The sequence below is a fragment of the Centropristis striata genome, chromosome 22 (genome assembly GCF_030273125.1).
Source record: "Centropristis striata isolate RG_2023a ecotype Rhode Island chromosome 22, C.striata_1.0, whole genome shotgun sequence".
NCBI classification, from domain to species: Eukaryota; Metazoa; Chordata; class Actinopteri; order Perciformes; family Serranidae; genus Centropristis; species Centropristis striata.
In genome coordinates, this window is record NC_081538.1 from 14,598,920 (window position 1) to 14,612,304 (window position 13,385).

At 38.5% G+C, this 13,385-nt stretch overlaps 1 protein-coding gene across 1 annotated transcript in view; it reads left to right on the forward strand.

Annotated features, from left to right (window-relative positions):
• Positions 1–13,385, forward strand: part of aldh1l2 (aldehyde dehydrogenase 1 family, member L2) — a 45,504-nt gene that overhangs the window by 23,392 nt on the left and 8,727 nt on the right. The window contains exons 11-20 of the mRNA XM_059325687.1: positions 244–363; positions 1,048–1,175; positions 3,671–3,821; positions 3,903–3,973; positions 4,062–4,167; positions 4,741–4,828; positions 10,104–10,197; positions 10,811–10,910; positions 11,868–11,966; positions 12,500–12,665. Of these exons, the coding sequence (XP_059181670.1) occupies positions 244–363; positions 1,048–1,175; positions 3,671–3,821; positions 3,903–3,973; positions 4,062–4,167; positions 4,741–4,828; positions 10,104–10,197; positions 10,811–10,910; positions 11,868–11,966; positions 12,500–12,665 (1,123 nt within the window). The remainder of the gene's footprint in view (positions 1–243; positions 364–1,047; positions 1,176–3,670; positions 3,822–3,902; positions 3,974–4,061; positions 4,168–4,740; positions 4,829–10,103; positions 10,198–10,810; positions 10,911–11,867; positions 11,967–12,499; positions 12,666–13,385) is intronic.

Here is a 13,385-nt window from a genome sequence, read left to right on the forward strand (position 1 = left end):
TGGTCAGAGCCTTTTTACACCCTACTAACAACACTCTCAAAAGGTATTTGTCCCGCTTTGCATATTCAAGTCCATCCAGATCACATAAGTACATGAATTTGAAGTTTAGAAACATTTTCCTTTTAAAAACAGTCTCCAGGACCCCAAGAATCTCTCTCCAAAATGGAGCCACAGAGGGACAGCCCCTTATTTATTTATTTTAAGTGTGGTTTGTTGATTTGTTCCTGCTTTATTGCACCCAAGGCAACCAAAGATGTGAACAACATGACAGTGAAAATGCCATACCAGTGTTTCATCAACGGCAAGTTTGAGGATGCAGAAAATGGCAAGGACTACAACACCATCAACCCTACGGACGGATCAGTGAGTCACATGAGCACACTGTTATGTGAATACACACCAAGATTATTATAGTTAACGAAAACAAAATAACAAAATAACGAAAGCTAAAATTGAAAAAACATTTTCATTAACTGAAATAAAAATAAAAACAAGAGTTTTTTAAAGAAAGGTTAACTAACTGAAACTGTATTTTGTGGTTACAAAACTAACTAAAACTATTGTGAAATTGTCCTTAGTTTTCGTCTTTGTCAACTTTTTTCATACATAATTCAGTGTTTCTATTTCAACATGCAGGAACACATGGTAAATATGTTTACTGAGACTGGGATGTCTACACTCCAACCTAAATACAAAACACCCCGAACTGTAAGAGTTGATAACCTTATTGGGGCTAAGATGGATGAAACAAAGGAAATGAAGGCACATACCCATTACAAAAAAACTAAAACTAACACTAAAACTAATAAAAACTAAACTAAAACTAGGCATTTTCTAAAAACTAAAAACTAAACTAAAACTAGCAAACTCACTAAAACTAAGTGAACTTGAAAACAAAAATTCACAACGAAATTAAAACTAAAACTAATGAAAAATCCAAAACTATTATAACCATGATGCACACATACACACACACACACACACACACACACACATAAACTAATGTTCTCGTATTAGACTGTGTATGATCCTTACGTCTTTCACCAGGTGATCTGTAAAGTTTCCTTCGCCTCAGTGGGGGATGTGGACCGTGCGGTGGCAGCTGCAAAAGAAGCGTATGATAATGGACCCTGGGGCAGAATGAACCCTAGAGACAGAGGAAGTCTGCTTTACAAGTGAGTAGCTCTACCTAGAGGACTACAGTGGGATCACATGATCTAAAAAAAAAGACTTCAGTCCAGATTTCCAAAGCCCAGAAGCACACTACCAGACAACAATTTAAAAAAGCATGAATTAATTAATAAGCACCTTGGTTAAAAAAAGATATACAGTTAATTAAATTTACCTCATTAAATAATGTTGATGCAGCCAATCAAAAGAAGCATTGCTCAAAGCAGACTGAGCAGACATTCACACTGAATTAAACAGCGGTCTGGTACACAACTGCACTATAAAATGCCTTGACAGCAGGAGGACTAGAGTATTACATTAGGGCTGCACAATATATTAACATTGCATTGTACACATGTGCCAAAGTCACATTGCAGGACATGCAAAGTCAAGTAAAACCAATTAACTTTTTCACTTTGCATCAGTCCATGTCAGATGAGCTTGGGCCCAGACCGTCGCAGCCTACATGTCGAAGTATCCTTGAGCAAGATACTGAACCCCAAATTGCTCCCGATGCTGTGTTCATCGGTGTGTGAATGAATCCCCAATGGTGGCGGGTGGAACCGTTTAGGGTAGCCTCTGCCACCAGTATGAATGTGTGTGTGAAAGGGTGAATGAGCGCAGTCTGTAGTGTAAAGCGCTTTGAGTGGTCGCAAAGCGGCTCGAAAAGCGCTATATAAGTGCAGGTCCATTTACCATCTTTGCAGGGCGGCTGTGGCTCATTTGGTAGAGCGGGTTGCCCCCCAACCGAAGGGTTGGTGGTCCGATCACTGACCATCCTACATGTCGAAGTATCCTTGAGCAAGATACTGAACCCCAAATTGGCACCATTTAGGGTAGCCTCTGCCACCAGTATGTGTGTGTGAATGAGTGAATGAGCGCAGTCTGTAGTGTAAAGCACTTTGAGTGGTCGCAAAGCGACTAGAAAAGTGCAGGTACAGGTCCATTTGCATGGAGTCAGTCTTAACTTAGACTGTAGATGCAGTGATGAACTGTGTTTACTGGCAGCTGTTTTGTGTGTTCCTGAGCGTAATAATATCCTTCATACAATCATCTTTTTAATGCAGTGCAGCATGAGGGGATTCTCTAAATCTTTTATGGATTGTTGATGGTGAAATCCATAAATTCCTCACAATATATCACCTGTTAACCAATATATATTCCAAACGTTCACAGTCTTTGATTACTCCTGTCGCAACATTTTTTTATTGTGTTGCTGGCATCATATTCCTTACAAGCATATATTTACAAATATCCCTGAAGTTTATAATGAAAAAAATTAAATATATTGTCTGAATTTATCCAATTATGTTTCATTTACAAAGCATCTCAACTTTTTTGGAATCTGTTTTGTATTTATATTTTGTACTTTAGTTTATGATTAAAGTATTGTAGAGTATTGTAGGTGCATCCAAAATGTGATAGAGGTAATTACAGATCCTTCTCTGTTCACTAATACTATCTGTACATGTCCTGTACATTTGGTGGAAAGACTCTTGTAAGTTTATTAGAGCTGCCAGAGCAGCTTGAAGGTCCGACGTATGGAAATGATCCCATGTTTGTTTATTTCCCTGTACTGGAGCATGTATGTGACGTAAATGCGTACGTGATGTTCGCAGATCTGAGCAGAGTTTTGCGTCTTGGCAGTGTAGACGGACTCGCTACGGCGGAGCTGATTACAATTTTCCACTCTGGAGGGTGGTTTCAGATTTTGGGGTTTTTAAGCCCTGTAGAACCTGATAATGTAATATAATCCCGATAATGTAATAAAAATCTGCACTTGAGTCCATTGAAAATGTTATAAAACCTGATAATGTAATAACTTCCCGATAATGTAATAAAGTGCACTTCCCAATAATGTAATACACTTTTTACCAATAATGTAATAGTGTAAAAGTATAACACCAAGCACCTTTAGATTTCAAGAAGCTGTTAAACGCATTCGTGTGTCAGGAATACCTCGTTTGTGAAAAACGGATGAACGGGTCAAAAGTTAAGAAACCTTCAACTTTGACCTGTTGGTGGCGCTAGAGCTCTTGAGCTAGTGTTGCCTACACAATATCACCACTTGAACCCAAGTAATGGGTGGTCTGCTGTTAAATTATTACAATATTGGGGAATTATTACATTATCAGGACTTGCGAAATGAAGGCTAACCTGATAATGTAATAACCTCCCATTAATGTTATACTTTATTACATTATTGGTAAAAAGTGTATTACATTATTGGGAAATGCACTTTATTACATTATCGGGAAGTTATTACATTATCAGGTTTTATAACATTTTCAATGGACTCAAGTGCAGATTTTTATTACATTATTGGGAATTTATTACATTATCAGGTTCGACAAGCCCCAAAAACGTCGTCACCGTATAAACAAAAGGCACTTCCCATAAAATATGTTGTTTTTACCCGAAAGCGTCTTCATGTAAACAGGGCCTTAATGTAACATTTTAAACACTCTGACACTCTGTCCCCTTTGACTGCACCCTCCAGGCTTGCAGACCTGATGGAGGAGCACCAGGAGGAGCTGGCCACCATTGAGACCATCGACTCAGGAGCAGTGTACACTCTGGCCCTCAAGACACACGTAGGCATGTCCATCCAGACCTTCCGATACTTCGCCGGATGGTGCGACAAGATCCAGGCATGTTCGCATTCAGGCACACAAACATTTTCATGATCATTAAAAACTGATTATAATTAGAATGGTGTTTCTTGGTTGCAGGGCAAGACGATCCCCATCAACCAAGCCAGACCCAATCGCAATCTGACCTTCACTAAGAGAGAACCTCTGGGGTAAAAGCTCTGGATTTAATGCTCTACTGTCAATATTTCCTATGAAATACAAAGACTGTGTTTTACTGTGTGTGTTTTTTTGTGGCAGTGTGTGTGCCATCGTCATTCCATGGAACTATCCTCTCATGATGCTGGCGTGGAAGAGCGCTGCCTGCCTCGCAGCTGGGAACACACTCGTTCTTAAACCTGCACAGGTGAGTTCCAAGGTTATCATATTTGTCAATTTTTGTTTTCAAATGCAGTTCATTTTTATTTTTTGGAAAATGCTTAATTTTAGTTTAGTTTTTATTAGTTTTAGTTTTTTTGTAATGGGGTATTTGTTGGGTGCCAGATTCAATAAGGTCACAATAAATGTTTCCTTTATTTCCTTTGTCTGATCCATCTCAGCCCCAATAAGTTTATTAAGTCATAAAACCAGATAGATGAAATAGATTTCATATCAACCAAAAAGGTTTACGTATGAAAAAAGTTGACAAAGACGAAAAAATAAAGTTTCAGTTAGTTATCGTTTTTAAAAAAAACCTCTTGTTTTTATTTTTTATTTCAGTTAATGAAAATGTTTTTTTTCAATTCTAGTTTATATTATTATGTTATTTATGTTATTTCGTTAGTTTTCGTTAACTATAATAACCTTGGTGTGTACGCCATACACACTCTCTCACTTAACCTCTCATATTGTATTAAAATAACTGTTTTGGTGATGTTGCTTTTGCTGAATTTCGAGTTTCAGGGGTTTGTGTTTTAAACTGTATTTCTAATGTTTATAGGTCACTCCGTTGACGGCATTGAAGTTTGCTGAGCTGTCTGTGAAAGCTGGCATTCCTAAAGGAGTCATAAATATTTTGCCAGGCTCAGGTAATGAAAATCAATACAGGATTCATTTAGTGTAGAAACTAGTGTTGTAGTCGAGTCACCAATTCTCAAGTCCAAGTCAATCTCAAATCTCCAATGTTTGAGTCACCAAAGAATAACCCCAGTCAAGTCATCAATACCTGAGTCTGAGCTTAGGTCCGAGTCACCAGGAAGAGTCCGAGTAGAGTCATCATTAAAGTTACCTGTGTGTGTGTGTGTGTTTGTGTGTGTGTGTGTGTGTGTGTGTAACTTAAATCACATAAAGTTACATGTATGAGGGGTATTTTATGCCAGCAAAGTACACTACAATGCCTTAATAACCGCCTTAATAACCGCCTTACCTTAATCGCCTGGCCTGCACAAAGACTGATGAATAGGCGTGCGCACACAGGCAGGCATATTGCGAGTACACCAGACAATGAGGGGGTGACAGGTGAAAAGCGTCATGCCATGTGCGAACGTAGCAGACGCCTGTGCGCATGCTCGTCTCAATGTACAAATAATTATTTACTTCATGATGACATATTTTGAGTTTAACAGCCGCTTTGCTTCATAATTAAAGCAGTTCATGTATTACTAAGAGAGACCGATGAGACAGTTAAAGCTGTTTTAATTCTACATGTGCACACGTTAAAGCGCCTGAAGCGTTGGCTTTAGGACAATAACGCGCATGCGTTAACGTGCGTCACGCGTGTACGCTTGTATATCAGGACTGGACCATTGCTCAGGCGCCAAACTGAGGAAGAGGCTGTGCGCATTTATGCACAAGGTCCACTGGATCATCAGGACCTGATAGTCTGAGAATTGATCTTAGACTATTGTATTGATGCCTGGAGCTGATTAAACTCTGACGTGTTTTTTTTTTTTTAATGGTGACAAAGCAAAGCATGTTTAGACTACGTCATTTATCATTAAAACATAATTTAAAATAAATACACCCTGCGACCATGAAATTATTTAAACAGAATACTAGCCGAGGCTGTTAAATATTGTTGTCTTCTGCTGTTTAGCGTTATCCGGCTGGACACCAGAGCGTCACTGTCTCCTTCACCAGCGGTTCTGACCCAATAGGAACTTTTCCAATCAACACTGCCACACACTCCTCTGACTGGGACATACTTCTTAGTAAATGTAAAGAAGTGAATAATGTCTCTCCATCATCATAATAACAATATTTGGATATTACATAGATTATTAGGCTTTATATATCAGGATGTATAAATGAAATATTCCAACCTCACCAGGAGTTGAATGGTCCACTTCTACTCTGCTGACAGTACCACTGATTTCCTTGGATTTCCTTTCCTTGGACGTCAGCGTTTCACTTTCTGACTCTCTTCTTTTGGATTAAAACTTACTTTAAAACATTGTTTACCTCCTGCAACCAAAAGGCTGTTAAACTTTTAAGTCTGTGATCCAAATGTAAAATATTCACTGAACTTGTTTGAGTTTTTAACTGTAAGTACTTTTATTTCATAAACCTCTGTCACTGCGTATTTCTGTTGTTATTTGTAACGGCGCACTTTGCTAATAAAGGTGACTTTAGGGGGAAAAGTCCTCTTTTTGGCCGCATTGCGTCCTTCGGTGTCGTAAACTCTGGAGGCAAGCCTTCTGAGTCGGGTATATATACTGTATATTAGGACGTGTTATTTAAATCACGCTTGTTTCGAGCCACCACATTTACCAACAGCCAATCATTCTTACGCTGTGATTGGAGAGATACGATCGTTTGATGAATCCCACGTGAACCTTGTCATAAAACCAAATATAAGCTCAGATCTGCGCTGGTTTCTACGCACGTTTGATAAATGAGGGCCATTGTGTGCTAGAATGCACAGGTCAGAGTGTGAGTCCAAGTTGAAAACCGGGCTTTGAGACATTCAGATTCAAGTCCAAGTCCAGAAAACCAAAAAACATCCATACTTCTTCTCTTTGTTTTTATGAAACTGGGAGAGACCAAATTTGGACTGGTGAGGCGCGAGGACAGGTGTATCTAAAAATAAACTCTTAACGATAAAACAAAATGACATTACTTATCATAAAAAAATGAACAGCCAGACTTTGGAGTGTATTTTAATAGAACTGAACACTGAACAAGACATTTTTAAATGACCAAAATGTTCAAATAATTGAAAACACACTGTGAAAGGGTCCAAGTTTTGAGACGAGAACACTGCGGCTATTTAGATTTGCACAGTGCCGTGGAGAAAACTTGAAACTAACAATTGAGACCATAGTCTTGCTACAAGATTTTTTTCTGAGGTAATAAAATTAAGTGAGAAGTAATCTCATTTTGTATTGATATAGATGGGACCGGAGTTCTTATTCAACTGCTCAGATCAGGAGGTTGCTCCCTGCTTTAAGGATATACAGTAGTGTTCAATATAATGGCAATGTGACTAACCAGATTAATCCAGGTTTTTTGTATTTTTTTTATTGCTATATGGCAAACAAGGTACCAGTAGGTGCAGTAGATTATCAGAAAAAAACAACAAGACCCAGCATTCGTGATATGCACGCTCTAAAGGCTATTCAATTGGGCAATTAGTTGAAAGGGGTGTGTTCAAAAAAATAGCAGTGTCTGCCGTTGACTTTACAAATACAAAACTATTTTGGACAAACTTTTTTGTTTCTAGGATTTAGCAATCCTGAAAATCACTAAACGAATACTTAGTTGTATGACCAGTTTTTTTTATAACTGCTTCACATCTGTGTGGCATGGAATCAACCAACTTGTGGCACCTTTCAGCTGTTATTCCACTCCAAGATTCTTTAACAACATTCCACAATTAATTTACATTTCTTGGTTTTGCTTCAGAAACAGCATTTTTGATGTCACCCCACAAGTTCTTGATTGGATTAAGGTCCACTCCATAACATCAATGTTGTTGGTTTGGAACCAAGATTTTGCTGGTTTACTAGTGTGTTTGGGGTCATTGTCTTGTTGAAACACCCATTTCAAGGGCATGTCCTCTTCAGCATAAGACAACATGACCTCTTCAAGTATTTTGACATATACAAACTGATCCATGATCCCTGGTATGTGATAAATAGGCCCAACACCATAGTAGGAGAAACATGCCCATATCATGATGCTGCACCACCATACATACTCGCGCTAATGTGTCCAGAACGACCGGGGGGTCGAACACGGCACTCGGATGCTGAGTACTCAGATTCCGGCTACAGTCCTAGAAACTACTCACCTAAACCACCGGCTTTTTCCTGGCCTTCTTCGAGGAAAAGTCCTCGATAAAGTATTCACAGTCCAACTCTCAGACCAGTTTGGCCTCTACGGCCAGTTACATAGTGTGGTTTCAGCTTTTTCTTTCCTCTGTTTTCGTTTAGCTGATCCACTGAGCGCCCACGTCTCCAAACGCACTTTTTTCAACTTTGACCCCAGCGACCAGCATATTGTGTTATCACACATTACTGATTTAATAATATAATTTCTAAAGCGTTTAATTGATTTTATTATCATACTACATTATCAAAGCCGCATTCATTCCAATATATTTTTAATTTTTTTAAATAAATTAAATAAAAATAAATAAATAAATAAAAATCTGAAGGCCAAGGGCCCTTATTGGCACACGCCCACTTTGCCCATGCAGTAATCCGTCTATGCACTTACAGGTAACTCCAGACTGTCTTTGATCATCATGGAGCTGATCATTGGCTGAGCCTTTGCCATTCTGCTTATTCTTCCATCCATTTTGATGGTTGTCTTACGTTTTCTGCCACGTGTCTCTGGTTTTGCTCTCCATTTTAAAGCATTGGAGATCATTTTAGCTGAACAGCCTATAATTGTTTGCGCCTCTTTATAAGTTTTCCCCTCTCCAATCAACCTTTTAATCAAAGTACGATGTTCTTCTGACCAAAAGAATGACCCATTTTCCTCAGGCTTTCAAAGAGAAATGCATGTTCAACAAGTGTTGGCTTCATCCTTAAATAGAGGCCACCTGATTCACACCTGTTTTTTCACAAAATTGATGACCTCACTGATTGAATGCCACACTGCTATTTTTTTGAACACACCCCTTTCAACTAATTGCCTAATTGCACAGCCTTAAGAGCATGCATATCACGAATGCTGGGTCTTGTTGGTTTTCTGAGAATCTACTGCACCTACTGGTACCTTGTCTGCCATGTAGCAATAAAAAATATACTAAAAACCTGGATTAATCTGGTTAGTCACATTGGACTGCTAATATATTGAACACTACTGTAGGGATGTCCTGATCCGATCACGTGATCGGATCACGTGGTTTCAGACTCGATCGGAATCGGACATTATGTCCCGATCAGGGATCGGATATACATATATTTAGCATTATATAATTTTACTGCAGGCTGCATGTCAATAAGCGAAGCAGAAGTTCACACACTCCAACCTTTCAAGAGGTGGCAAAGAAAAGGCTGCATTCAATACAACAAACATGATACTTCATCTCAAAAACAAACACCCGACACAATACACTGAGTTTACCCAGGCAACCCAGCCGAAGACGAGTCAGCCCACGCTGGAAGACACTTTAAAGAGGAAAGAAAAAATGCCCCATGACTGCGATAAGGCGCAGGGGATCACAGCTAAGATTGCACAAATGATTGCAATGAGTGAGCACATTACTGACCTTACTTTATAACACTGTGGCACTTTTATTTGCTTATTTGTTTACATGCCTGCCAGGTATTTTAAGTTGAGCTGCTGTTCATTTTTATGTTTGACATTTTTATGTTTGACATTTTTATTTAAAATATTCTGTTGCACTAAAGTACAAGGTGAAAATTTTTATTTGTAATTATTACTTGATTGTTCAAGCTACCTCAAAGAAGCGCTCAAAGAATCAGTGTTAAATGATCAAATAAAAAAGGCACATCCTGGATCTGTTTCTTCGCTCTTCTTCATTTTTTAAATGTATTATAGAAGTATCGGATCGGGACTCGGTATCGGCAGATACTCAAAATCAAATGGCTGGGACTCGGGGGCAAAAAAAACTTTACATCTTCATTAGTAAGCAATGGGCTTAAAGGCACAAACAGAAGGGAAATCGGAGTATTGACAGACACTCTAACACATGGTTTTAGTATTTTCATGGGATTTGTTGACAATAAGAAAATCTACACTAGCATCAACCTTTAACAGCTCACCTCAGATGTTGTTAATGGAGACAGAAAAGGAAGTTCTGAAGCAACCAACCAACTCCTAGCATTGATACTTTTGATCCCCAAAACAAAACTTTTGAATCCCCTTACTAATCCCATTCTCTACCTCTAGGTGGTATGGTGGGACAGCGTTTGTCCGACCACCCAGACATCCGCAAGCTGGGCTTCACTGGCTCCACACCTATCGGCAAACAGATCATGAAGAGGTACACTGACTCATTGTTGGTTATAGTCAGGCGGTTTAGCTAAATAAAGGGGACATGCCGGACAAAAACACCAAATTTTTTCCACATGCTCTCTTTCACTATAGGTTTAAATTTTTGGAAGGAGCCACTTAGAGCCACAGGATTGTGGATCGGAGATGGCACCCATATGAAGTCTATGAGAACCAATATATCTTCCAAGCCACTTATAAGGTCAATCTTGGTGTCAAAATCAAATCCAAATAGATATTATTTTAGCTGCCATGTACACTGCTCAAACAAATCAAGGGAAAGCTCTCATCTCATGTCAGACCTTGTATATACATTTTTCCCAACAAAAAATGTAGATCTTGACATCAAGATTGACCTTCTAAGTGGCTTGGAAGATATATTGGTTCTTATAGACTTTATATGGCTGCCATCTCCAATCAGCAATCTTGATGAAGTGGCTCTTACCAAAAATTGAAACCTGTGGTGATAGAGAGCATGTGGTAAATTTGGTGCTTTTGTCCGGCGTGTCCCCATTCTTCTTAAATCTGGTCCTTAGCCGCCTGACTATTAAGTGAAGTGTCCAACGAAACCTCATGGCCTTCTTTTCTGTGATTTCTTGTTGCAGCTGTGCACTCAGTAACCTGAAGAAGGTTTCTCTGGAGCTGGGAGGGAAGTCTCCTCTCATCATCTTCAGTGACTGTGACATGGACAAGGCTGTTCGCATGGTGAGAAAGAAACGCACAGAGAGGGAAAAGAGCCTGTTTCTCTTGTTTTACGTTGGAAGCATATTGGAAGATTATCAAACTGGTTTAGTCAGTGAATAGATCTTGAAACAAACCAAGTTCAGCTCCAATGTGAGGATTTGCTGTTTGCACAATTTAAATTGAACATGTTTGGTTTGGGGACTGTTTTTTTGTTTGTTTGTTAACAAAACAGCAAATCGTACAATGTCACATTTATTTTTACATTTTTTTCTTACATTTTTTTTAACCAAACAAAACATTGTTCAAAAAAAGCTTCATTATAATCAGAAACCTTTTCATTCAATGTTTTTTCTTCATTTTTATTAAATGTTCTAAATCGTAGATTCATATAAGAGACATCAAAACTATTATGGAACACATGTGGAATTATGTAGTAAACAAAAAAGTGTAACACAAACCAGAATACGTTTTATATTTTATACTCTTCAAAGCTTTGCTTTGATGGCCTAGAACACATTAAGAAGGAAAGAAATTACACAAATTAACTTTTGACAAGTCACACCTATTAAGTGAAAACTATTTCAACTATTCAACCATAGCCAGAATGAGAGACAATATAAGATAATTGAATTGCATTTTGGAACATAAAACAGCAAACAAACTACTTAACCCATTCTGCCTGTATGTTATAACATAAATAGAAGTGTAACAGTACATGTACATATTATATTTGCCAATATATGAGAGTATTTTACTCCCTACAATAGGCATTGGCTCCAAAAGTCCAGTAGTCAGGCTGTAGTTTATATACTGCTCTAAATGGTAAATAGGGGGTTTTAAGTGAAGTTTTAGAGTCAAAATCAAATCTCTGATTGCATGTGCAGTTTGTTTTTAGCGTCTTTTAGTGAGCTCACAAGACTGCAGCAAATACCATGCTGTAAATTCTATATCTGTGTTTGTGTGTCTGCTGCTGAGCAGGGCATGAGCTCTGTGTATTTCAACAAGGGTGAGAACTGCATCGCTGCTGGACGTCTGTTTGTGGAGGAGTCCATTCATGATGAGTTCATCAGCCGAGTGGTGAGTGAGCCAAAACACAGACACAGCCCTCCTCTAGAACAGCTATTCTCAACCTTGGGGTCGCGTTACGATTTCTGGGGGTTGCCAAATCATTTTGGAAGTCAGTTCTGTCCCCACTGTGTTAAAGTGTTTTAGTCTTTTTGGTCATTTTATTTCTTTTTTTTGTGGTCATTTTGTGTCTTTTTTGGTCATTTTGTGTCTTTTTGGTCATTTTGTGTCTTAGTTTTTAGTTTTAGTTGTTGTCTGCTTCATTATTTGTCCAAAATTCATCGTATCAACTGAGTTTGTATGATCTGAACTGTGCATGTGAGATTGTGTTCAGTGAGCGGGGGTCGCGGACAACATGCATGTTAAATTGGGGGTCTCGACTCCAAAAGGTTGAGAGCTACTGCTCTAGAATGATATAATACTTCACTGGCTCCTATACTTCCCATAATGCAGTTTGATTGTGTCAGATCAAGCAGAAAAAACAAAAACAGCATGATTAAGCCCCTAAAAACTCTTGTCTCTGCTTTTCCGCCCTTCCCTCTAAGGTGGAAGAGCTGAAGAAGATGAAGATTGGAGACCCACTGGATCGCTCCACAGACCATGGCCCACAGAACCACAAGGCCCACCTGGACAAGCTGCTGGAGTACTGTGAGGTCGGCTTGAAGGAGGGAGCTACGCTAGTGTATGGAGGGAAACAGGTGGACAGGCCAGGTACACTGTCTGGAGCTAATGGGACACATTTTCAGTCCAGTCAGGTCACGTTTACACAAAGGATACAAAATGTGTGTGTTCAGCAGTGTGTTTTTCTGCTGCATTTACTGAAGCTTGACTGCTTTGAAAGAGGAGCAAAGATAATCTTTTAAATCGAACATTTTGTTATGCATTACAGATAGATTTGAATTAAGACTTTCAGCTTTTTTTTTTTCTTACAACCTGATTTTTGTTTGTCATCTGCCTGAGTGTTATTGTTTTGTTTACAAAACAACTAATGATACGATTCACAATCTTCACAATGCAGTCATTTCAATTGCTCAAAACAAAACATTTATTACCACAATGGCAACTTGTGTGTTTAGTTTTAACATTCAAAAATACTGTATTTTGTAACTGAAAATGTTGCAAATTCTGAAATTCCCTTGGGTAGGAATGTAGAATTTTGAAAAACAAAATAAAAATATTACAATAATAATTATATATATTTATATATATATATATATATATATATATATATATATATATATATATATACATATTGAGCTTTTTTAAATACTAATTTGCTTTTGTCCCCCTGCCCAAGGACCTAGCTTCCTATTCTTCTTCTGAGGATGTGTTCTTCAGACATAATATAAATCATAAGCCGTGTTTCGGCAAGGGAGGGAAAGTGGCCAGAGGGAAAGTCTCAGGACGTGTCTCTGCTACAAGTTAGCCCCC